The following is a 27,021-nucleotide window of genomic DNA, read 5'->3' as shown; positions in this document are numbered from 1 at the left end:
GATTTAATCTGATTGGAGTCCCAGGTGGGTGGAGTTTAATCCAGGACAGTCAGTGATTCAGTGACAGTGAACTCTGACATAATGTAACCTGACCTGAATTTATTTCTGACACACACACAGTCAGTTGCCCTTGGTGAGTGAAGAGACAGACTGAAGATCAGACTCTGTCCTCTGACTGAGTCCAGCTGCAGAAGACAAGACACTGCTTTGTCCACGTGCCCACACACTGAAGGTGAGTTTGAAAAAACTTTCACTCAAAGTGAACTTCAGTGAAGTCGGTAGAGGAGGAGGAGTCCTGGCTGGCCATGTGACTGACCACTCTGTGTCTGCTCTGTTTTCAGTTTCTCTCACAGACAAAATGGCCTCCAGATTAGAGGAGGATCTCTGCTGTCCTGTCTGTCATGAGGTCTTCAGAGATCCTGTCCTTCTGTCCTGTAGCCACAGCTTCTGCAAAGTCTGTGTGAAGAGATGGTGGAGAGACAGACCAACACCCGACTGTCCTGTTTGTAAGAGAAGGTCTTCAAGGAAAGAACCACATGTGTGAGACCTTCTTACAGGAGAGAGGTCAGAGGTGTTCAGAGGTTCTCTGCAGTCAGCACTCTGAGAAACTCTGACACTTCTGTCTGGACCATCAGCAGCCAGTGTGAGTCGAGAGTCTGGAAGAAGTTCAGGTGAAGTTTGATCAAACAGCAGAACACATTAAAGTCCAGGCCCGACGCACAGAGACACGGACGAAGGAGCAGTTTAAGAAGCTTCATCAGTTTCTAGAAGAGGAAGAGGAGACCAAGATGGCTGCACTGAGAGAGGAAGAGCAGCAGAAGAGTCACATGATGAAGGAGAAGATACAGGCTCTGAGCAGAGAGGTAGAAGCTCTATCAGATACAGTCAGAGCTACAGAGGATGAGCTGAGAGCTGAAGACGTCTCCTTCCTGCTCAACTACAGAGAGCAGCAGCGCCCCCTGCTGGAGCCTCCACAGCTGCACTCAGGAGCTCTAATAGACGAGGCCAAACACCTGGGCAACCTGGCCTTCAACAACTGGAACAAGATGAAGGACGTGGTCTCCTACAGTCTTGTGGTTCTGGACTCAACTCAAACGCTGCTCATCCAAGTCTCATCCTATCTGAAGATGTGACCAATGTGAGACAAGGAGCCAGACAGAAGGTTCCTGATAATCCAGAGAGGTTTGATTATGCCTGCAGTGTCCTGAGCTCTGAGGGTTTGAACTTAGGAACTCACAGCTGGGACGTCCAGGTTGGAGACAATAAACGGTGGATGGTGGGAGTTTTAGAGTCTGTCCAGAGGAAAGGAGAAGACATACTGTCTGGATTATGGGTAATAAGTTTTTATATAGATACATACTACGAACTGTCACCAGATAAACACTCTGTTCTCCAGCTGAAGAAGATCCAGAAGATCAGAGTGACTTTGGACTGGGACAGAAGAAAACTGTCCTTCTCTGATCCTGATACTAACACACTCATACTCACTCACTCACACACTCACACACACACACACACGCACACACACACACACACACACGTGCACACACACACGCGCGCACACACACACACAAACACACCACATTTCCATACATTAACAATGCTGATAAAGTTGATTTTCACCAAGTGAAATTGTTACCAGTGAAGGTTTGAGTGACAGAGGTTTGTTAAAGGGACAGTTCAGAGAAGTGAAGCTGTTAAACTTCACCTCTTTCATTCTTTTCACTCATGAAAATGATTTTACTGACATTTTTCTTCAGATTTGGTCTAGTAGACATTTGATTTTCACTGACATTTCATTTCAACCTTTATCAGAGAAGAAAAATCACATTTATCAACAATAAGCGTGTGTTTGATCAGATAATAAGTGGTTTTGATCAGGTAATAAGTGGTTTTGATCAGGTAATAAGTGGTTTTGGTTAGATAATAAGTGGTTTTGATCAGGTAATAAGTGGTTTTGGTCAGATAATAATTGGTTTTGGTCAGATAATAATTGGTTTTGGTCAGATAATAAGTGGTTTTGATCAGATAATAAGTTGTTGTGATCAGATAATAAGTGGTTTTGATCAGATAATAATTGGTTCTGATCAGATAATAAGTGGTTTTGATCAGCTAGTAAGTGGTTTTGATCAGCTAGTAAGTGGTTTTGATTGATAATAAATGATTCCTGTGTGCTGTGATGTTAAAATCACTGATTTTCTCTATGGGGTTTGATGTGGGTGTTTGAGTGAGTGTTTTTTTTTTTTAACACTCTTGCCTTGGCAGCAAGAAGACCAGGGTTCGAGCCCTGATTGAAACAAGGGCCTTTCACAGGCCTTTACACAGCACCCCCCGCGACCCTCCGGAAGACGATAAAGTGGTAGATAATGGATGGATGGAGTGTTATAGTAAGAGAATAACTTGAACTTACCCTTTAAAGTGATAATGTGTGCAGCTTATGGAACAAAAAAGATCCACAACCAACAATTCCCTTCATAAAACAAGAGACTGCCAAACCACTTCAACCCACCAGGGAGCGCTACAACAAACAGTGCATCTAAAAATCAACCACAGAACAAAACCATGCCTGGAAAAAACCACTAAGAAACAATGACAAGCAGAACAAACACACGAAGAAGAAGAGGAGGAGGGATACTAACGGAGGAGGAGGAGGAGGAGCAGCAGCAGGAGAGAAACCCTGTTTCTACCCGACAGACAGAAAGAAAGAAAGACAGAAAGAAAGAAAGAAAGAAAGAAAGAAAGAAAGCATAAAAGTCATTAGAAATCATATTTATGTTGATTTTTCAGTGAAGTCCTTCAGCTGGTGCATGATGGGAAGAAGAAGAATTTAAACAAGAAGAGGAAGGAAATAAAGGTCAGATTTTTACGTGGATGCGGATTCTCGTCTTTTTGTCCGTGTGATGTCACAGATCTGCTCTGATTGGTCAGAGGACGTACAAAACAGCGCTATCACAGCACACGATATCAGGAGACACGAGGACGAGTAAAGTCCCGGTAACTTTGTCTCTTCACAGAAAGAAACATCAACAGCACATTTAAATGATTTAAAACAGTTAATTCAATATAAGTTTTAAACACGTTTTTTTTTATATACTGTGTATATACCGTACATATATATATATATATATATATATATATATATATATATATATATATATATTTATATATATAAAAGTGTGTGAGTGAGTGTCCAGAAGCTTCCCTGACCTTTAAAAGCAGCCAGAGGAAGCAACAGGTGTTTGGCGTCTTCAGTGACACAGTAATCAAGTCGCACTGAGGAAACACCACAGGCATGCTGGGTAACTCCATGTGTGTGTGTGTGTGATGAGTAAATGATGATGACGCGGTGATTATGAACAGTCATGGTTTTACAGTCAAACACTCAGCTCTGGACGTGTTTTTATAATCTGTTACGTTACAGGAGTTATTAATAGATCTTGGTGAGGACCAAAAAGCTGACAAACCACTAATGAAGTGAGGACATTTTGTGAAAGTGAGGACATTTTGTCTGAACCTTCATGTGCAGTTTATAAGACTTGGTTTTAGGTTTCGGTTTAGGTTAAGGTGTCCGAGAAGGTCTTATATAAGATAGGATAAAATATATAATATATACATACAGTATATGTATATGAAAAAGATATAGTGATCCCCTGCTGGACAACGTAGGAACTGCGTCAGAAAGTGTGATGGGCTTCTACGTAGATATATAAAACTCAAACCGTTTTTTACAAGTTACTCATTTGAACTGTAAACCCAGTTTTTAAACAAACATCTGAATTTCAGTGAAGTTTCTATGACCTCAAGAGTTTAACCCAGCTTTACCTGCAAAAACCTTTTTTACACATGATACAAGGAGCCACATTGTGGCTATGTTATTATTATTCTTTTATTTAATTTTTTAATTTTACAATTTTACAATTTTACAATTTTACAATTTTTTAGAAATAAAGTTGACAGTACTTACACTGATTTACTTGTACTTATATTTATACTGTATATATTTATACTTATACTTATGACTTTATTTAGCAAAGTGAGTCAAAATGTTTTAAAACATTTTGATTGGAAACAACAGTAACATGAATATCCATTGCTGATATGGATACTGTCCAAATGCTTTTTAATAATTTAGTTTAATTTAAGTAATGGTTTTATGTCACACATTCATCACATGACCAGATCTTTCATTCACATGATCTGTTTTTTTCTTAATTTCAAAATCAGTTTCTTTATTTTTTAAGATTTCAAAACGCTGAATGTTCTGATGAGCCCACTGTTCTTCTTCTGTTTCCGGAATATTCATCTTAAATATATACTATTTACTCTGTACTGACACCGGCAGACGGTCATGTGACAGGTTAATGCTTGGAGGTGGAGCCATTTATGCTTAATTTCTACAGAAGCCTTGAGTGGCAAAATACAACCAAATAATGTAAATAACATATTTACATATATATGTATAAACAAGCCCCAACAATTTTGTTCACTTCATTTGTAATATGATAAAGGGATAGTTCATGATTTTCACTGACTAACATAGTGTGTTGTGTGTTGCAAAAAGGGACAACAGAAAAAACATTAAAAACACTTAATGAAAGGCTTTTGTCATGTTTTATCATGTAAAGGCTACGATATCTTAAGAAGATGATCACATCTTTATCTCACTGTTAGACAGACTTTTCCAACAGGAAACTGAAGTTTGTAAACCACTCACTCTCCCACACCAAACCCCATAGAGAACATCAGGGATTTTAACATCACAGCACACAGGAGTTGTTGATCCACTGTTGCCTTGATCCACTGTTAGAGTCATTTAAATGACATAAAGTGACCACATGGGGCAGCAGTAGACAGCTCTTGTGTCCCCACAAACTAAAATCACTGATTTTCTCTATGGGGTTTGGTGTGGGAGAGTGAGTGCTTTACAAACTTCAGTTTCCTGTTGGAAAAGTCTAACAGTGACACTAAGACGTCAACATTCAAGTCAACGTTCTTAAGATATCATAACACTTAAATTGATGTAGATTTCATTCGCTGAGTCTTTGTTCAGTGGCTGTTTTTTTATGTTTTCCATGGTTTCACAGCCGCCCAATGCTCAGAACGCCGTCACCTCTGTGTAAAACACTGATTACAAAACTATCCCTGTAAGTAGCTAACTATTACTGACCAGCAGGGGGCAGACATTTTTTTTTCCTTCTCTGTGTTTAAATTTTGGCTCCACCTCCGAGCTTCTGCCACATTTTCATGCAACTCTGCGGGCACCGTTGTCTCTACGTACCCGGCCGTCCGACCTTCCTGAACCGCTGCCATCTCCCTCAGAGTCTCCTCTGAGTACAGGCCAATGGGGGAGTTATACTGCTTCTTCTCTGCAGGGCTCATCGCCCCCGCTGCTGTTGCCTCTGGGGGCGCGGAGGAGGCACTGCAGGCCGACAGGCGGCCGTTGACCTGCAGTGACTCAGGCTTCAAGTGGAGAGGGAGGAGTCAGAGGAAGGAGACCGGTGAGGGAGGGGAGCAGAAAACTCACCACCATCAGACTTTACTTTGGAATTATTCCTTCAAAATAACAAACCTGTCAAATTATATTTTTAAACACAAAATTCAGTTCCTATTGACTTCAATTTAACTTGCGCCACAAAATAATAAAAAATAAAGTTAGATTTGAGGTTTTTCTGGATTAATGACAATGCTTACATGAATAATTATCACTAATATGTGCATATTTGTTGTTGTTTTTATATTTATTACATTTGGAACAATATATAATTGAATATAAACATAAATACATATAGTATTTGTTTCTAATGGATGTTTTGACAACATGCTTATGTTGTAAAACATTTGCTCCACAAAATAATGAGAGTTAAAGTTAGGTTTTAAAGGCTTATTGCAGCTTAATCACAATAATTCCATGAGTTTACATGAATCAGGGAAGCATTGATGTTTTTGTCCTTCTTCCTGTGGCCACCAGGAGGCAGCAGTGTGACATGTGTCAGACACCCTTTTGAGTTTGTCCAGAGAAAATAAAGAAGCTTGAATGCAGCAGATTCTATCTCATTATTTTATTTCATATTTTATTTTTTATTATTTTTGATTTGTTGGGTTTCGTTTGTGATTTTACTTTTATTATTATTTGAAAGTTAATTTTGAGTCTGTGTAGTCCACACAAACAACCGGTCCTCACAAAGACCTGGTCTCCAAACCGTCACACCCTCAAAGGTCTTGCACCTTCAGTGACCTGTGTGTTTACAGCAAGTCACTGCTAGTGTGTGTTGCTGCAGCAGAAATGCATGATGGGTATGTTACCTGTGGGTGTCGGATGAGGGGAATGCCAATGTCCATTCTCGATGGTGGCATCATAATCGGACGCTTCGACCTGCGTAGAAGAGAAAAGTGGAAGAAAACGGTTAAAAGCTTCGAGACGTGGTGAAAATATTTGACTGAAACTGACGTAAATTTTATCAGGAGGGTTTACTATGAAGTGGATAAAATGTGTTTTTCATTGAGCCTCCATGGTTTGTAAACCACTCACTCTCCCACACCAAAATCAGTGATTTTAACATCACACACACAAGAGTTGTTGATCCTCACTAAGTTAAAATGTCTTATTTTGTCACTTCTGCATTTGTAATCCTTCAGATTAACCTCAGTAACTGTTCAGATTAACCTCAGTAACTCAAAGTGACCACACGAGGCAGCAGTAGACCAGCAGCTCCTGTGTCCCCCCGAGCTAAAATCATTGATTTTCTCTATGAGGTTTGGTGTGGGAGAGTGAGTGGTTCACAAACTTCAGTTTCCTGTTGGAAAAGTCAGTCTAACAGTGAGATAAAGACATGAACCTGTTCTTAAAACATCGTAGACTTAAACTCGCGTAAGATTTTACAAGGTGAGTCCTTATGATGTGTATTTTTGTAGGTTTTTCATGGACAAAAACATGCTGTAAATAGATGTGTTTCTGACACTCTGATCTGTGAGTTTATGAGTCAACGGTGCGGATACAACGTCTGCTTCTTCTTCTTTTTTCTAGTTATCTGTTCATTGTCAGCAGGATTGTTTGGCCTTGATGGAGGTGTGAGTGCTGCACTGAGTGCTGCTCCACTTTCTGTCGATTTTAACTCCCAACAGTCTGGACTGTATATTCTCAGTCAAACAGCAGATACGTCATTTCTCTACATTATAACTACATTACAGAGGACGAGAGACAATGATCAACATCACTTTTGTTCAGGAAAGAAAATGACGTGCTATTTTTTCTCCGCTTAATCACCTCCTCCTTCTCCTTAAAATCCATATATTTATTGAGGACTTTGTTATGTAAATGTGAAAACCTGGGTGCATTAAAAGATCAGTTTTTGTTTTGTTTTTTTATCCATGAAATCCATTCAGTATGTGGGTCACTGCGGTGGAAATACTCTGTTTACTAATCAACAGCAGGACAAACAGAGGAGAGAACAAACGCTGAATCTGTGTCAACACAACAAGCACCTATAGAGACGTCAAGAAGAAAAGAAAAGAAAAGAAAAACGAGACGTTCACAGTCTCTAAAGAGCTTCAAGGTTGAGGAATAATAGAGTAAATGTGAATCACAACAAGCGCTGTCCTCACATGAAACGCCAAGTCAGGAAATGTCAATAAAAACCACAGTGAGTGGAAACGATGTTCACATATAAAACTGTGTTCAATAATAAAACTGTGAAAAAATAGTGTGTTTTTAAAGAACAGGAGGGAAACAAAGTTTGTGAATCAACAACAGACTTGTTGTCCAATATTCAGAAGTGAGTCGCTGTATGAGTCCGAGCGGGGCAGCATCTACAACCTGCAGGTTGTAGATGCTTGTAGATATTGTAGATATTCAGTGAATATTGGACTAATACTGCGTTCCATTTACATTGGAAGTCGGAACTGGGAGTTGAAAGCGTTCCAGTTGAGTCGTAAAACATGTACTTAAATATATTATGGACTAGTTATAGTTAGCTATACCAGTTCATAAAAATGCTCATCATGTATTTTCCACACAGAAAATAAAAAAATAACCTAAGTCTGTCTAGGTTATTTTTTTTATTTTTGTGTGATTTTATTTTTATTTTTTTTAATGTAACGACATGTGTGCGATTAAAAAATAACGTAACGTGTGTACGATTACAAAATAATGTAACGACATGTGTGTGATTAAAAAATAACGTAACGTGTGTACGATCAAAAAATAACGTAACAACGTGTGTATGATTAAAAAATAACTTAACGTGTGTATGATCAAAAAATAACGTAACGTGTGTACGATTACAAAATAATGTAACGACATGTGTGCGATTAAAAAAGAACGTAACGTGTGTGTGATTAAAAAATAACGTAACGTGTGTACGATTACAAAATAATGTAACGTGTGTACGATTAAAAAATAACGTAACGTGTGTACGATTACAAAATAATGTAACGTGTGTACGATTAAAAAATAACGTAACGTGTGTACGATTACAAAATAATGTAACGTGTGTACGATTAAAAAATAACGTAACGTGTGTACGATTAAAAAATAACGTAACGTGTGTACGATTACAAAATAACGTAACGTGTGTACGATTAAAAAATAACGTAACGTGTGTACGATTAAAAAATAACGTAACGTGTGTACGATTAAAAAATAAAAAGGCAGCTGTCTTGGAATCCTATGTCAGACTCAGATATTTTCCGATGTCCAATTCCACACAAATGTCCATGTTGAGATTTTCTGCCCCCTGCTGGCCAAAAATATCAAAAGCCACATTTTTAATCTTTGATGTTTTTACTAAATTACACAGTATTCTGACGATTTAAGTGCCAATAAAACTGTTTTCCTAAGGTTTTTAAAGCAATTGTACACTTAAAAAACAGACGTACGGACAGATGATAGATTATTATTGAACGTAATAAGTTACAGTGACACATGCAGGAGAATCCAGTGAAATCTTTGTCTAATGCTACGAAAACCAAATGTAGACACTTAAAGAAACAGATGTATGTGCAATATCTGCCATTCAGTCATACATTGAAGTGATTATACATTTATATGAAGATATTTCTGTGCCGGAAACCAATAAACCCCCAAAAAAGGTTTCACACTGGACCTTTAAAGGTTGAAAAAGTCTTAAATCTCACAGAGTGATCGACCTCTGACCCTCACAGATTTATTACTTGCAGTGAAGGTGGAAACAAATGTCTGAGCCTGAAATGAAAAAGGACGACACACTGCTTCTGTTATTGTGTGTGTGTGTGTGTATTGAAACGACGTCACTGTGATGAAAAGTCACATGACATTAGTGTCTTATCTTCATCATTTCCTCTCTGATTATTATCACCAAGCTTCAGTGACTGTGAACATCTGCAGTCGTCTTCTTCTCCTAAAGAGAAACTCACATTTTTATTGTTTCAAAGTCTGTTTGTAAAACATGTAAGTGGCCACGCCCACTTCCTGTCCCTGCTGTTTTCACACAGTCAACCTGTGTGTTTGTCCTCCAGCACTGACTTCATGTGTTTGTTGTCATTGTGTACGTTTGTGTGCGTGAGATTCTTGTTGTTAAAACGACACGCGTTAGTGACTACATGGAGGCGCTGTGGCTTCGCTGGTCAAAGTGCCTGTCTCATGAACTGGAGGTTCTGTGTTCAAATCCCATCAGCACCTTGTTTCAAAGTGGGATATTTTTAGAATGGCTCCTCCAGCAACAGCGCCCCCTGGAATACAAGCAGTCTGATTGTGAAACAGTACATGTGAGTGACCACACGGTGGCACCGTGGCTAAGCTAGTTAAAGTGCCTGTCTTGTAAACAGGAGATCTGGGGCTCAAATCCCTGCAGTTCCTTCTTTGAGACTCCTTCACCTCTTATTTTGTCAAAGTTTGGGCGCTCACAGCAAAGTGTCAGTACCTCATACAAGATTTTAGGTGGCGCCCCCTTGCATTGCAATAAAATGAAATGAAATAATATAAATGAAATATCTAAGAGAAACATGCATGATGTTCTATACTGTACATGTATAATGTACAATATACTTTTTTCTGATATGCAAATTATATAAGATTCATTTTTATTGTCATTACAACGAAATGCTATTTAGCAGAATGCAAAGAAGCAGTAAACTGCAGTATAATATAGATATAAGTTATGCTATAACATGAATGATGTGCACTTTAACACTGATGTAAAGCAAAGCAAAAACACATTTTAGATTATCTGCTGAATATATCTAATATTTACACACTTCCCTGAGGAAGGTAAGGTGGGAGTAGCTACTTTTTGCTCCAGCCCCTCCTTCTCTACCTTCTCTGGCCACTCCTCCTCCATCTCCTCCAGCCTCTCTGCTGTCTGTCACCTTACAAAAATATGTTGATGCATGACATATGAAGATTATGATACATTAGGGATACAATGATCATAGAGCTTGATGGTTCAGTTATTGCCTGAGAAAAAAGGCTTTTACTAAATATTAATATTACTTAATATTAATTAATTATATTTTATAATTATAAAATCACATGATAATCTAGAATGTGAGGTTTTAATGTATTTCCACCACAAAGTTTCTTCATTTGTGTTTTTAAGCCGTTGCTCACTTCTACACAAATACATGAAAATAAGAATTAAAAATACTTTTTGTATCTCTTTGGCATTAAATATTCTCTTTTATTCAAAATCTGTATTGTTGAGCCTCTACCTATACACCCTTGAAGTAACTTACACTTTGACTCCTAAAGAAGTCTCTTATATCCAGTTTTCTTTTCTTTGACATCCTTCAAATCCTATACATCACACGCACACGCACACACGTGCACACACGCACGCACACACACACACGCACACACACAGACACAAACACAAATGTAAATGACACCACTGATATTAAAATCCGTCTAGCTGACGTGACCCAGGAGGAACAAATGGCGAACATGTTGACAGTTGCAGATAACATGCACTGCACCTCTCGTCAGGTTACATGTAGCTTCTACAAGCAGAAGGAGTGACAGCGGGGACAGCTGGACAAGCAGTTGTATTGATAGTGACTACACAGTGACGGCTGAATATTGGTAGGGACGTGTCCCTACCCAATTCTACGCCCTTGTTATCTTCATATTAAGACATAATACCAACTAGTTTTAAGAATAGTGGAAGTTACATTTTTTTCTTCCCCCATTTGTGGCGCCCCCTGGATGGACAGCGCCCTTAGCGTTTGCCTATACTGCCTATGCCACGAGCCGGCCCTGGCATAGGCAGCCGATGACACTGGCGCATTTCCCAGTTCTTACTTGGTCATGGTGAGCGCCAGGTTGTAGTTGGCCATCTTGATCTTGTTCTGGGCCTCCAGGTGAGTCATCCCATCAGTGCTCACGCCGTCGATGGCGAGGATCACGTCTCCCTGGATCAGGTTTCCCTGCGCAGCTTTACTGCCTGGACTGATCTGAAGACACAAAGACAAAGACCTTTAGACTCAATGTCACTCAATGTTTCCTCCAAGAACCTTTAACTCAGCGTTACTCAGCTCTGGTCCAGAGAACCTGCAGGTTGTAGATGCTGCCCCGCTCGGACTCATACAGCGACTCACTTCTTAACGATTTGTACATAATGTAGCGACAAATTTACAGACGTATCTGTGGCACCTTTGATTTTACTCTCATTTTATGCCCATTATTTAAAACATATTCATGCAAATTTTGACTGAAAGTTTGGGAAAATTCAGCTAAATTATTTGGAGACGTCAATGAAATCTCTTGTGACCCATCTGAGGGTCCTGACCCAGGCGGCAGGGAGGTGAGAACCTGGTCCAGGACTGGAGAAACGTGTTGCGTCCTCTTTTCTTTAAATCCTGACCGTGTGTGACCCTGTGATATCTTTCACCACTAACACTCACCACAGGTCAGTGAACATGTTTTAATCATGAAAAGGTTTTTCACCGGTTTTTCCATGAAACAATCAATCAGATGGAAAAAGAAAGAATCGACTGGATGATCATTTAAATGTCTACACACTCTGGTGATTAACTCTGAGCTGATTTAATCCAGAGAGAGAACGACACAACCTGAAAGACCCTGACCACCCAGAGGTGCTGTGGCTTAGTGGGTCAAAGTGCCTGTCAAATAAACAGGCGTTCCTGGGTTCAAATCCCGGCAGCTGCCTTGTATCAATCTGCCAAGCAAGAATGTCATGCGTCAGCCGGGAGTCGCAATCTACTTCTGTCTTGGTGATTTTATAGACTAGTATTGTAAACAGTGGTTAACGCAATGTAGTCACTTTCCTCACTCATAGTGCCTTCAACAACTCAATGATGGCTACCACACTATTAAACATTGTTATTACTGTTATTTTTCACTTCTTCCGTATTTGTTTTTAAAGCAGCCATAGCATGGTCCTGTCTCACTTCTATGTGAGATATGGAGGTGTACTTACAAACAGGAAGTCCTTTTTATGGTCAAAAACGTCCTTGTCGCTACAAACGAGCCGATGTAAATGTCTCATCACTGACGCTCTCGTCAGCCGCCCTGTTTCAGACCAAAACCACACCGGCAGAACATGGACTGTCTGGTGATTGGCCAGTTACCTGGAAGTGACGTCATTGGCACGTCAGCTCTCAGACCCACAGCTCCCCCTCTGAGAAGGCGGATGCACCGCTAGCAATTATTAAAACATTGAGTAATGCCGTCGTCGTGACCCCTCATTGTAATCCCTTAGGTATTTGTTCCGGAGTCTGACCCAGAGTCTGCAGACACTGTGACAAGTGAACCACCTCCATCGCAAAGACTGCTGCAGGACGCCTGTAGCTTGGATAACGTTGTGGTTACCGAGATGATAAACACACATACATGCAAATGAAATAGCTAATGCTAAACGACAGAACAAGCACACGAAGACAGTTTTACGGTTTGTAAATATTGTAATATACGTATTGTTGGCACTGCTCCTTCCTTCAGGTGAAGTTTGGTGCTGTGTGCTGCTTTATATTGCCCCAGGTTTGTGTAACAATCCTCTGTGAAGTGGTTGGCGCATACATGGAGATAATTGGGAAATGTAGCAGGGATATTCCCATCAAATATGAAAGATATCCACTCAGCTTTTCTTTGCTCATTGGCGGGAGCTTGTGGAGCGTCTCGTATTGTTTATCACAAACACTCGCTGAACCTTTTTTCGACATGTTCTCAACCGATACGCTCAGCAGCTACAACAAAAGGTTGAAAGGTTGAAAGTACATCACTGGATGTGCCCGGACTCTAGTGCACGGACTAGGAGGCGCTGCTGTTTACAGGAGTGGTGAGATTCACCAGTGACATAATTAGTCAACGGAAGTGCCTTGCCGCTTTTGTAGAGCTCAGGAAAACAATCAAACCCTGTGCTCTCAACAGTGGCTGAACTGATTGTATGGACTTTTAGGGCTTCATAGACGAGGTAATATCGCAGATACACACCAAAACTCCGCGTTAATTGGCACTTCCGGGCTATGGCCTCTTGCTATTAACTGTTATTGTAAACTCAAAGGTGACGTGACTCGCAGATCTAACCTCCGACTTATGGTGTTAAAAGATCTTACATCTTACATTAAAGTCAGCATTACCACACGGAGGCGCTGTGGCTTAGCTCGTCAAAATGCCTGTGGAGTAAACAGGAGATCCTGGGTTCTAAGGTTTAGTTCAAATTGTAGTAAGATGTCAGCGCCCCCTGCAGCCTTGAGTCAAATAACACTCCAACAAAACTTCACAAACCTATTTCACAGGTTTGCACTTTTAAAATGAGCAGTGCCTCAATGTTACTTTAGTAACACTTAAACACTTCCTGTTTTTATCGATTCAATTAAATGACACATGCACCATGTCACAGAGAGGCGCTGTGGCTTAGCTGGTCAAAGTGCCTGTCTCGTAAACAGGAGATCCTGGGTTCAAATCCCAGCAGTGCCTTTCATGCAAACACTTCCATGTCCATGATTATTACTGTTACTCGCTCTTCTGCCATAAAAAAACACTCTGCTGCACTATCTCTGTTAACAACAGAGATTTGTTTCTATTTCCAACTTGTCAGGAACACGGTAAACTTAAAAGTGACGTGATTACCGGATCTAACCTCCAACAGATGATGTTAATAGATTTTAGCTCTAACATCGAAGTCATCTACACCACACTGAGGCGCTGTGACAAACACTCTTACAATTACTATCATTTATCATACTGCTAACAATAGCTCATCCAGCATTTGTATCCATGGGTTTTTCCAGTTTCTCAGGAAAGTGTTATTAGATTGAAATTCTAACATTGACGTCCCACACAGAGGCAAATTCCAGCATGTGCAGTAATCTGACATCCACACCATGTAACTGACCTGAGTACAAGAAACAACAAAAAAATGATGTCGTCACACTTTCACTCACTGGTCAGTAAAACCATCGTAATGTTGTTAATCATCTTTCTTTATTTGACTCCTTTCACTTGGGTTCATCAATCTTGGCTAAACATGCTAATTTTAGTGAAACCCTCTGTAAACCAAAGGCCTCTGTTAGCGCCACAAGTGTTCATGTCTGAGTCTTAAACCCAGAACAGCTGTTCATACATCACTAACCCCCTCTGAGTCCTGAACACTCGCTCTATTTACTCCCAACAATCCCCCGCTTTCCCACCACTGCTCCACCATCCCTCTATTTCTATCCTCTGGACTATTTATAGCACTGTGACCTCTGACCTCTACACCTGAGCCCAGAGTGGAGGATGAGACAGGAGGTGGTCAAAGTAAGAATGAGCTAACTCGATATTTGATATCAGTATTGGTGCTGGTTACTGGACCAAATCACTGGATTCGGCTTTAAAGGCCAAAACAGACAAGTGTAATTTTGACTGAGCTGTTTACTTGTTTAAAGACAACACATTCACACCAGTACTCAGTCACAACACATCCACATTTTTCTCTTTTAAGTACCAGGAGTTTTTATTTACGTCCCAAAAGCTGCTAGAACTCACAGGCAACACGTTAAATTAGAAATATTAACATGGCTATGTTTCAGGGGCTCAACTGTTGGGAGCAGAACTACAGAACTTACACGTATCTGAGCCTTATACTGCCCCCTGTTGCTATTCAGGAGCATTTAAACACCCAAAGTAGTGTGTAGCTGTGGTGGATGCTGGGTTTGGGGTTGGGGTTTGGTTTAGGGGTTGATGTTGATGTTGAGTTTGGGGTTAATGTTGAGTTTGGGGGTAATGTTGAGTTTGGGATTAATGTTGAGTTTGGGGGTAATGTTGAATTTGGGGTTAATGTTGAGTTTGGGGTTTGGTTTAGGGGTTGATGTTGATGTTGAGTTTGGGGTTAATGTTGGGATTGGGTTTTGATTTAGAGATTGATGTTGATGTTGATGTTGAGTTTGGGGTTAATGTTGAGTTTGGGGTTGATGTTGGGATTGGGGTTTGGTTTTCGGGTTGATGTTGATGTTGATGTTGATGTTGAGTTTGGGGTTAATGTTGAGTTTGGGGTTAATGTTGAGTTTGGGGTTGATGTTGGGATTGGGGTTTGGTTTAGGGGTTGATGTTGATGTTTAGGTTGAGTTTGGGGTTGATGTTGATGTTGAGTTTGGGGTTAATGTTGAATTTGGGGTTAATGTTGAGTGTGGCAGTACCAACACTGTGAGCAAAATACAGTGTCGACAGTGAACTGAACTGTTTAAGCTAACAACACTTGTTGAGCTCCAGGAGTATGTATCCACCGTTGTGGATAATTGAATTACCTTCACCAACTCCACGATGGCTGCTATTACTGGTACTAGCTCGTCTGCCATACAATACTCACTCTGCTGTTTCTGCTAACTATAGAGACATTTATTTTTCCAACTTGTCAGGACCACGGTAAGCTCAAAGGTGTCGTGACTCCCGGATCTGACCACCAACTTACAATGTTTTAAAAAAAAATCAAAGTCATCCTCACTGAGCCCAGGGGCTGTGGCTTAGCTGGTCAGAGCACCTGTCTCGTAAACAGGAGATCCTGTGTTCTAACCCCAGCAGTGCCTTCAGGTCCAATATAGTTGGAACTCAAGCCCTCATGTTTATCAACAGCTAATCCAACATAGTTTGAGTCGATGTTTTTTTTTTTTTTACAACTTCTCAGGGACTCAGATCAAAGCAGTGCCTTCCAACAAAGAATTCTAATCACCTCAAACCAGGAGAAGTTTATAATTTCTCATTAATAGTTGATTGTCTGCAGGAAGAGAGAGGAACAGCCAGAGTGTGAGGATTAACATAAAACAGCAGCAGCAGAGACAGTGGAGAGTGGACTGTAGATTCACAAACAGTTATAAAGGTTAAACTGTGCTCTGATACTGAGCTGCCGTTCTTATCTTCCTCTGACTCATCTCACTGACCTTTCTGCTCAATGAGGGTAATGGACGTGAATAAACGAGCTGTTAGCTGAAACTCACAGTGACAGGCAACAGGGAACTGGTCCAGTCCAGAATCAGAGTTCTGGTCCAAATCCAGAAGAAACTCAACAGATCTACAACTGACTAAATCACTCAGGGACCCAATCACGTCAGACGTTTTCTCACGCCTCATTTTACTAACATACGACTTTGGTTTCAGTAAAATAATAATTTAATACGTTATTGTGGTTTTCTTTTTTTTAAATAATTAAAATCAGTTTCTCTGATTTTTCAGCTTCTTAAATATTAATATTTTCTGGTTTATTTGTCCCATAAACAAAGAAATCATTCAAACTCAATCATTTTGGTTTGTGGAGAACATCATCATTTCCAGGTTTGACAAACGCTGATCAATATTTTTCAACATTTTTCTACATTTTCTGACATTTTATAGACCAAACAACTAATTTATTAATCATTTAAATATCTACAGATGTCTAGATGTTTAATTCAAATATTTATTATATATTCTTAATGTTTGATATGTTTGTTTGCTGGTGTTTATAATTAATTCTGATGCACATTTCCACAATCAAAAAAAGGATTATCTAATTTTTACACTTGAAGAACCAAGACAATTACATCTCAACTACAGACAAGGACCCACAGGAGACGCTGTGGCTTAGCTGGTCATACTGCCTTTATCGTAAGCCTGAGGTCCTGGGTTCGAGTTTTCTTTGTATCATGGTGAATTCCATAAAAAATCAGACTATTCAACGGTGTTATACTTTAATGTGGAAAGAACCTCAGAATTAACAACATGAGATCCTAGGTTCAAATCCCGGCAGAGCCTAGTGTTCACCCCTACAGTGCTTCAGGGTCTTTGGTAACAGAGTAAATTCAAAGCTGTTTTCTGACTTTCAACTTTAGTACAAGTCAAACGTTGCAGAAATTGCAGACTTCACCCCATTCATGCCTCTGTCGGCCTATACGTATGTCGGCCTATACGTATAACAGACTCTGCGGCGTGATGGTAGAGCGTCTTGCTCCTAGGGTCTGTGTTCAGATCTACATCAGCGTCACGGTTCTTGTGCTTCTATTGCTCAAGCAAGTGCAGAAACACAGAGCTACCAAAAACAATACTTCACACCCACGGAGTGGGTTGCTACAGTTTACCCAACATTGCTTCTAAAACTGGACTTTTAAAAAAAATACAAGTAAACATGTTAGTCTGACTGAAACTGGACTACATCAAAATTCTCAAAGTTGGACGAACACAGAGATAATACGACTGGGAGTCGAGTTACTCCTACATGTTTACGTTCAATCCGATTCAGTTCAGACCTCAACTGATGCCAGGAAATAACAAAAGAAAAAAGGCAACAGTAAATGGAATCTGAACAGCTCTACATGCTAACAACTAGCCACAGGCTTAAGTGGAATTTAGGCTACATCAAACTGGCTGGTCGTAGCATGTTGAGCTGTTGAGATTCTGAGTTGTCCTTCCATTTACAAACTCAAATATTACATTTTTTAATGATGCTGTTCATCACTGTCTGCTTTTTCTTTTATTATTTCCTGGTATCAGTTAAGGTCCAAATGTGGCTGCAATTGAACGTAACAATGTTGTAACTGGACTCCAAATGATATTATCTCTGTGTTAGTCCAACTGGAACTGTAGGACACAAGGACGAGATTGTCCTTTGAGGAGCCTTGAGTTGACTTTGCCAGCAAAGATCCAGCTGGGCTATACAGCTAAATACTAGGTACTGCTGGGATTTGAACCCAGGATCTCCTGTTTACAAGACAGGGGCTTTGACCAGCTAAGCCACAGCACCTCCTCTAGATTAGTTCTTGGTTACATTGTGGACTGGCTCACCTTAACAGAGCTCTGAGAACATATGCCAGAAGAAGAAGAAGAAGCAGTGTGTCTAAAGCATGACATGATAGGCGCTGTGACTTAGCTGTTTAAAGTGCCTGTCTAGCAAATGGGAAATCCTGGTTTCCCAGCAGTTTCTCACCGTTAGATTATGATGTTTCAGTAGAGATTGGCCAAACATACATCTGATCTTTATAATTCCTGAAAGCTCCCGATTGGTGAGTTGTGAAACCACACACGACACACAATGGTTCTGGAGATGTTTCCACATTGAGTGCAAAAAAAGAAATGCCCGTTACGGGCGCATACAGCTGGTGCATTTAGCAATTTACGTTTCTGTGCGGATTTTGGTAAATCTAGTCTGAGTCCATGATTTAAATCAGTTGCTTGCATTTGTTCCCATCACTCTGTCAAAGCAGAGATCATTCACTCCATTTTCTCTCTCTCCCTCTGGATCTGTGGGGATCCACTAAAATGTTCCACCATTAGCCTATTAGCTTGTTAGCCTGTCTCTGAGTGTTTTGGCACAACATTTGTCCACCATCTTCACTTTCATGATGAACACAGCCGGAGAAGAGTAGAGCTGTCAAGTATATACAGTACGTCCACAGAGGTGAACAACATTGTTTCCTGCCAGAGGAGGGGGGGGGGTTACCTTGGTTGTGTGATGTCAGCTACTGGACATTTATGGTATGGTCATTAAAAATCAGAGAGTCTGGAAGTTATTCACTCACACACACATGACAGTAGAGAGACAGAGAGAGAGGAGTGTAACAGTAGATGTGAGGTAACTGATAAGACGTGTGTGTGTGTGTGTGTGTGTGTGTGTGTGTGTGTGTGTGCGACCTTCAGAGGCTAAAAACAGCCCGGTGCCTGTCAGCAGCTCCAGGCGCAGCTCTGTTTCTGCTGCTGTGACACTCTGGTCTTTATTCACACAAAAACAGAATTTTCTCAACATCATCATCATCATTAAGTCTTCATCCACACAAAAATGCTGCAGTACATATGCCTGGCCTGTATGTGGTGCTGTAACACTGCTACAGAAATGTGTTTACTCCCTCCGCACGGTTGGTTTGGGTTGCTGTGAGTCAGTCTTTGGAACTCTGGTGGTCTCTGTCTACCTGCAAGTGAACTGTGGAGCAGTTCATGACTGCTGTGAACTCTTTCCTCACTGTATTTTTAGTATTTCAGGTTCACCAGTGAGGAGAAGGGGGGAGAACCGGGAGGAGAACCAAGAGGAGAACCGGGAGGAGAACCGGAAGGAGAACCGGAAGGAGAACCGGGGAGAGAACCAAGAGGAGAACCGGGAGGAGAACCGGAAGGAGAACCGGAAGGAGAACCCGGAGGAGAACCGGAAGGAGAACCACTGATAGACGGAACTGAGAACAGTGTGTCCAGCCTCTGTATCTGACACACATTTAACAGACCATCGTGAAATCAATTCTTGTCTGTGAAAACAACGATAACTGAGCTGTGTTAGATCACATGACGTTTCTTTACAGTTTAAGGTTTGACTTAAAAGTGAACACACGCTAACGTACAGTTCAGCCGTTCACAACCTAATGACAACTGTCACTACATCACCCATAAAAATCTGACCTCGTTTTTGAAGCCTCTAGGGATCATGAGGCTCCGTCAGAGTCAAACTTGTTATTAACTCAAATCAAGCGAAAAGTAGAAGCTCATTTTATCATCAACTTCACAACCAGCAGAGTCGCCCCCTGGTGGGTATTCAATATATCTTTGCTTCACCAATGAAAACGGATGTTTACAGCATGTGATGTCACTCAATCTAATAAATTTAACATCATTTATGCAGATTAGGTTAACCCCTGATTTTTTGCTGCAGATTATGTCAACACACACACACACAGTAGGGTTGTGTTTGAGTGTGTGTAACAGAATATGAGATTATGTGCAGAACACAGTCAGAACGAGGAGATTTTTGTAAACTGAAGAGTCTTCAGGTCCAAATCAGCCGGTTCTCCTGTGAGTCCAGATTAAAGCAGATTAAAGTGTTTCTATTCACAGAGAAGAAGCTGTGAAACCAACACCTGCTCCACTTTCAGGCGTCTGACGAGTCCTGGCAGCCGTGACGGCACTAAAAGGCCACCAGGAGGCGGGGGGGGGGGGGGGGGGGGGGGGCTGTCACCCTGACAGGCTCCACATAGGTTTTCAGAATCACAGATTATTATGAAAACAACCATTTGAGCTGGTAAATAAACAAAATCCAGTCATTTCTACTTTTGACCAAAACCTACAAACCAAGAAAATGTTGTCAAAATCATTTTTACACCAAATGCCAGCAGAAATCTAACAATACCTCCTTAACAGAAGTGAACTGACTGTGCTGTGAGCGCCCCCTGCTGCTGAAAAAAAATCCACCGAACAAAAGACTCAACAAATAAAACGTCTTTCTCTCATTATTAGACAGACAGGAAACTGAAGTTTGTAAACCACTCACTCTCCCACACCAAACCTCAGAGAGAAAATCACTGATTTTAACATCACACACACACAGGAGGTGTTGATCTACTGCTGCCTCCATCACTAAGTTCGAATGTCTTATTTTATAAGATTCAGCATTTAAAATCCTTTGATCAGATTGACCTCAGTGACACAAAGTGACCACACGAGGCAGCAGAGGACCAGCAGCTCCTGGTTTTCTCTCTGGGGTTTGGTGTGGGAGAGTGAGTGGTTTATAAACTTCAGTCTCACAGTGAGATAAAGACGTCAACGTGTCCTTAAGATATCGTCTTTTGTTAAAGAGGTGAAAGTCAGTTTTTCCTTGTGTCTCTGCTGGCAGCCATTTTGTTTTCACTGAGAGTGAGCCTCTGGCTGGTTCTCAGCAGCAGGGGGCGCTCACGGAACTCACTAGGTCTCAGTAAACGACACAAGCACACTTTTAAAGGACTATACCACTGTGTTTTCACTGCGTTTCCATCCATTCATTCATTCATTCATTCATTCTCAGCAGTCTATGGTCACACTTTGCTCTTTCTTAAATTCATTCTCACTTATTTTTCCGAGGATAAAACATAATTTTCATCAGTATTTCAGTGAGTTCTTACCCTGGAGATGGTGAGTGGCATGTTGAAGTCCTTGCCTCCCTGCATCCTGAAGCCCCAGGGCCCGGGGCCAGGCAGCGTGATGGTGTATGAGCTCATTCTTCACGTGTGGAGGAAAATATCAAAGATCCTGCGACACTGACGACGACTGAAGCAAAACTTTAGAAAATCCCACAGCAGTTCTGAGGAAACGCGAAGAGGAGCAGCAGCGATGAGAGGCTTCTGGAACAGAGACACAAAGATGGGGACGTGAGACAGGTGAGAGGAACTTAGGGGCCACGAGACGTGAAGGTGAAGAAAACAAACGCCCAAACTGACCCCAAAAAAACTGTGAGAGAAAGACGACAAAGAGTGAGAGAAGAAGAAGAAGAAGAAGAAGAAGAAGAAGAGCTGCCTGCTCAGACGAGCTGAAGTGACAGCCTAAGAATAGACTCAGATAACTGTGAGTGGCATTGTCGGGGGGAGACAGGGTGAGGCGGGGGGTGTGGGGGGGTTGCTGAGGGTAGAGGAGGGGGTTGGACTTATATGGCGTGAAAGGGGACACCCGGTATGTGAGGCTCGCTGTGACTCACCACGGCTAATATAGACCCAGCAGATGCTTCTGGACAATCCAACGTCCTGCCTGACCCCCCCCGCCCCCCCATGTCCCCACACACACACACACACACACACACACACACACTAACGTCAGGGTCCCCCCCCCACAGCCAATCAGAGCCGTTGCTCGGAAACATCTCATTATCTTTGTGCCGATAAATAAAAGTGAAACAGAGAGAACACGAGTTCAGCGGCTCTCAGACCAGACACGGTCAGCGGTGAGGTCACAGGTTCAAATCCCACCTACAGCTCCGCCTCATCATCACTGCTGCTACAGTTCCCTTCAGCCAGGTATCGACACTGAAATCTGCCCGGTAACAAAGCAATGACGTCATAAAAAATAAACCTAAAAAAAGTACAAACATATATAGTATGTAATTATTATATTTTATACTGTAGTCTGAGCTCTGTGTGTGTGTGTGAGCAGTGACAGGTGTGTGTGTGTGTGTGTATGTGTGTGTGAGCAGTGACAGGTGTGTGTCAGGTCGTTAGTGTTTTAGCTTGGCAGGTGTTAACAACAGTTTAACACACACACACACAGCCATTTATCATCAGCTCATCACTCACAGCTGAGATCATCGTCACAACCATGATTCATTCATAAATAAAAGTCATTTATCAACAAACACTGACTCAGCATTTCTAACTAACAGTTAACAGATTCTGTGAATGAAGGATGTTTGTTAAGTCATGTGACTGAAACATCAGCGACTATGTCAGTGTGTGTGTCATGAACACATCACTGACATTAAAATATCAAACGTTTCTTCACTGAACTGATAGTTGACAAACTAGTTTACAGTTGACTAACTAGCTCAGATAGTTGACTAACTCAGATAGTTGGCTAACTAGCTCAGATAGTTGACTAACTAGCTTACAGTTGACTTACTAGCTCAGATAGTTGACTAACTAGCTCAGATAGTTGCTAACTAGCTCAGATAGTTGACTAACTAGCTTACAGTTGACTTACTAGCTCAGATAGTTGACTAATAGCACATATAGTTGACTAACTATCTTACAGTTCACTAACTAGCTTACAGTTGACTTACTAGCTCAGATAGTTGACTAATAGCACATATAGTTGACTAACTATCTTACAGTTCACTAACTAGCTCAGATAGTTGACTAACTAGCTTACAGTTGACTTACTAGCTCAGATAGTTGCTAACCAGCTCAGATAGTTGAATAATAGCTCAGATAGTTGACTAACTAGCTTACAGTTGACTAACTAGCTCAGATAGTTGACTAACTAGCTTACAGTTGACTTACTAGCTCAGATAGTTGCTAACCAGCTCAGATAGTTGAATAATAGCTCAGATAGTTGACTAACTAGCTTACAGTTGACTAACTAGCTCAGATAGTTGACTAACTAGCTTATAGTTGATGTACAACACAGTAAAAATATAAGTTATAATACAGTACATTTGTAAAAATTGTAAAAAAAAGAATTATATATAATAATTGTAAAAATACATGTTGTATTTAATTCTTGTTGATAAATAAGTCACGTTTCTCTAATTTAATTGAATTGAGTCTTTTCTTACCTGAATCCTCGTTTGTCGGCCATTTTGTGACGTGGAGTTTCTACAGGACACATTTTCATCAGGCTTTTCTTTGTTTGCTGCTTCTTTTTAAAAAATTTTACTTCATTATGTTTTGGAAAATCATGTGAATGTTTCTCCTCTAGTTAATAATGAGGACGTTGTTTCAGTTCAGCAGTAACTGCAGCGGCTGGTGATGATGATGATGATGATGATGATGAAGAAGTGAAAACACCTGTGTGAGTGGACGCTTTTCACAGGCAAACACATCGAATTACAGGATAACACAACAGGAAACAACTACATGTGCTTTTTAAACCAAAGCCACAATGAATATTTTAATAATTAAAACAAGTTTGTGTGAATTTTTAGCTTCTTAAATGTGAGTATTTTCTGGTTTCTTTGCTCCATAAAACAAAGAAATCATTAAAATATTGAATCATTTTAGTTTGTGGACAGAAACAAGATATTCTGCACAATCTGCAGCTTCACCACTAGATGCCACTAAATTATTTACATGGGTCTGTAACGGATGGAAAATGTGTTTTCGATCAAACTGTGGCTGTAAAAGAGAATAAAAAAACAAAAAGCTTTTGACAGTGAATAAAAGACATTTATTTATAAAACATAAATCAGAGCAACATGTATCGTCAATAACAGACAAATATCTACAATAAATCCTCTTTTAAACTTTATCAAACAGCTGTTTCATGACTCTGTTGTGCTGTGTGGAGATTTTACTGCGTTTCCCTCTGAATGAAAAAAAATTAATTCATTAAAACCAAGTAATTTTTTTCAGTTATGCTAAAGTGTTAGCTCATAGTTTAGCATTGGTCCACTTTAGCCAGTTTGGTCTTTAACCACAACTGGCTATATTTCACATGACTGCAGCTAACTGTACTGTAAATACACAGTAGCTGAAGTAGTTAGCTAATGTCACTTTACTACTGTATATCTGCTAAAATGCTATAAATATGCAATAGCTAATAATGTTGTTGGCTAATGTCACTTGGTAACATGAATGCCTTAGCATATGTGTTGTTAGCATTTATAGGTTAATTGCTAATTGTGCTGTAAATATAAGGCCGGCTCGCTCACGCTACCATGACAACAGTTGAACGTGAACCGTGGGAGAAACATGGCTGGTGGAGGAAACATTGCGGTTCAACCATATATGTTTGAACCAGAGTCCGACCCTGAACAAGAGGAAGCTACGGAAGAAGCTGTAGTATGTAGACTCAACAGGATGTGTCAGAATGGTCAGTTTGTACGTCGGTGAAATACGGTCGCTGACTAAATACGGCGACCGCTGGCCGCAGTCTGATGTGAAGTGGTGCGAACACACGGACACACGTTTGCTGACTTTATCCGGCACATTAGCTTCATATATAAAATCCTCTGAGGCTGGAAGTTTGTGTAAAACACTGTGCTCCACTGTGCAGCCACCAACAGCACACTTGTCCCTCCGTGTTGACATAATACCGCTCTACCTCCCTCACCTGCACTCTCGCAGGGACAAGGTGGAGCTAAGGTGGAGCTAAGGTGGAGCTCTCCAAGTAAACTTACTGGTGGGCGGTAACATTCGTGGTGAAATGCACACGCTGCCGTCATTAGCACAGGGAATTCAACATTGCGTGTTTTATCGCCTATACTAACACTAAGGGGGACCACGAAAACATGACTGAGTATTCTTTTTCCACACTTTGGCGACTGGTAGGGCCTCCAGAGTCCCAAATATAAGTATTAAAATGGTTAAAAAGTTGATTTTGCATAATTTGTCCCCTTTAAATAAACGTCATTACCAGCTGTCTTCCTGCCTCCGTGTACTGCATTTGGGTCCTTCCCTGACTCATTACGCTCTGAGCAGAAAACCATTAATTTATTAATTTACAATATAATGTTTGTGTTATTTAGTGAAAACACTGAACATGAACTCCACACAAACAGGCTAACGTTAAAATCACTTTTCAAACATCGTCACAATCACATTCCATGAAGTTAACCTTCAGCGAAAAATATAAACACTTTAAATATTTAACAGAATATAACTTCATAAAGTGACACTTAAATATGGATTTAAGAGAAATAACTTAATAATAGAAATGAAAATAAAAGTAAACGGCAGAAGTTAAAGAAACTTTTAAAAACATAGTATTTTTGTAACAAAAGTGCGTTTGCAGGCGTCCAGAATTAAACAAAATTGACTTTTAAACAAACTCTTCATTGTACTGAGATATAAAGTGTAAAATTGTAATTACTGTATATATTCTGACGTCTAGAGATTTGTTTTATTTCATAACCAGGACTTTAATTGTGTTTTTTTGTTTTGTTTGCTTCTGTTTTATTGTTTAGTTCAATGGTTTGGAAGAAAATGTCCAAGAGTCCATGTCGTTATTTAACTTTATGCAAAAATACGATTCTGTTCATGTAACTTCAGCATATATTTTATATTTCTCTTTCCTGTTTTACTGCAGTTTATGGTAGATTTTTTTTAGAAGTCGTAAGTTAAAGCAGATTCACATATTTTAATCAGTTAGCTAGCAACTAGCTGCGAGCTTAGCTCCATGAAATGCTTGAAACCAAAATCACACATTTGAATAATTTAAGAATTTATCGTCATATTCAAAACACTGTGTGTGAAATTTTCTATCTTTGCGTTTACGCTGCAAGTTTAGCACAACAGTTGCTTAGCATTAGTCGCCACAGGACTTTTCTATTAGCATGTTGTGGTCAAAGGGTCCCGCACCGTCGTGTAATTAAGCTAAAAAGCTTATTATTATTTTGTTTGGCTGAAAACGGGACAAGTTTTTTTGTTTTGTTTTGGTTTTTTTTTTTTTAAAAACAAAACAAAAAAGTCCAAAAAACAAGCTTTAAATAAACAAGACTGTACTTTTGATTGTAAAATGTAAAGTTTTGTTTTTGAATTTGGGTTTTATTTGCACTTAAGTCTTAAATTTATGTCACAATGGACCAAAGAAAAAAGTCAGCGGGAAAATTTAAACAAAAATACTGACAGGAAACCACAGTGTTTGTAACATGCATTTTCCTGCAACATTAGCACACGTATGCTAACATGCGCGCCAACTTTGATCTGAGGAAAACAAGAAAATATTCACTTAAATGTTACTTGAATCAAGAATTTTATGTTTCGTACATTTGAATTTGAATAAACTATCTGTAAATGTTTGTTTTCTTGCTAAGAATAAGTCTACAGCGTCTACAGAGGGGTATTCCAGAAAGCAGGTTCAACACACTCTGAGTCTATCCCTGAACTCTGAGTTGACTTACTCTGAGTCGGGAAACTCTGAGTATCCGGTTCCAGAACAGCTGATCTGAGTTAGTTCAATCAACTCTGAGTATGTTAACCTCGACGTACGCGCGTGCACAACCACTGAAAAAAGCCATCATCAATGGAGCCCCGATACCACGAGTCACCATGACAACCGAGAAAAAAAAAAGATCAACATATTTCAGTGCGAAGGAGTTGGAGATCCTTATGCTGGGCTACGGAGAATATGAGCACATATTTCGCCGCGAATGCAACACAGCTGCAGCAGCGAAGGAGAGAGAGACCGCATGGGAGAGAATTGCT

At 40.3% G+C, this 27,021-nt stretch overlaps 1 protein-coding gene, 2 non-coding genes and 1 pseudogene across 6 annotated transcripts in view; 2 read left to right on the top strand and 2 right to left on the bottom strand.

Annotated features, from left to right (window-relative positions):
* The window catches only part of LOC131473726 (LIM domain-binding protein 3-like), a 45,747-nt gene extending 24,015 nt beyond the window's left edge, over window positions 1–21,732 (bottom strand). The window contains exons 1-5 of one of the 4 annotated variants that reach the window (XM_058651192.1): window positions 21,610–21,732; window positions 21,295–21,513; window positions 11,273–11,424; window positions 6,304–6,373; window positions 5,279–5,460 (exon numbers count right to left, since the gene is read on the bottom strand). In XM_058651192.1, the coding sequence (XP_058507175.1) occupies window positions 5,279–5,460; window positions 6,304–6,373; window positions 11,273–11,424; window positions 21,295–21,390 (500 nt within the window). In that variant the 5' untranslated portion in view covers window positions 21,391–21,513; window positions 21,610–21,732. Of the gene's footprint in view, window positions 1–2,639; window positions 2,684–5,278; window positions 5,461–6,303; window positions 6,374–11,272; window positions 11,425–21,294; window positions 21,514–21,609 lie in introns of all 4 variants that reach the window. The other 3 variants (XM_058651193.1, XM_058651194.1, XM_058651195.1) reach the window with 3 other exon arrangements.
* On the top strand, window positions 554–2,623 carry LOC131473728 (E3 ubiquitin-protein ligase TRIM35-like; annotated as a pseudogene).
* trnat-cgu (transfer RNA threonine (anticodon CGU)) lies at window positions 13,836–13,909 on the top strand. Its single transcript has one exon. It is a non-coding gene; the product is annotated as a tRNA-Thr (tRNA).
* Window positions 18,109–18,182, bottom strand: trnat-ugu (transfer RNA threonine (anticodon UGU)). Its single transcript has one exon. It is a non-coding gene; the product is annotated as a tRNA-Thr (tRNA).
* Window positions 21,733–27,021: the final 5,289 nt, after the last annotated feature.

This window comes from Solea solea, chromosome 15 (genome assembly GCF_958295425.1).
Source record: "Solea solea chromosome 15, fSolSol10.1, whole genome shotgun sequence".
NCBI lineage: Eukaryota > Metazoa > Chordata > Actinopteri > Pleuronectiformes > Soleidae > Solea > Solea solea.
The sequence above is the reverse complement of the archived record's forward strand: the minus strand, read 5'-3'. Positions and strand labels throughout refer to the sequence as shown.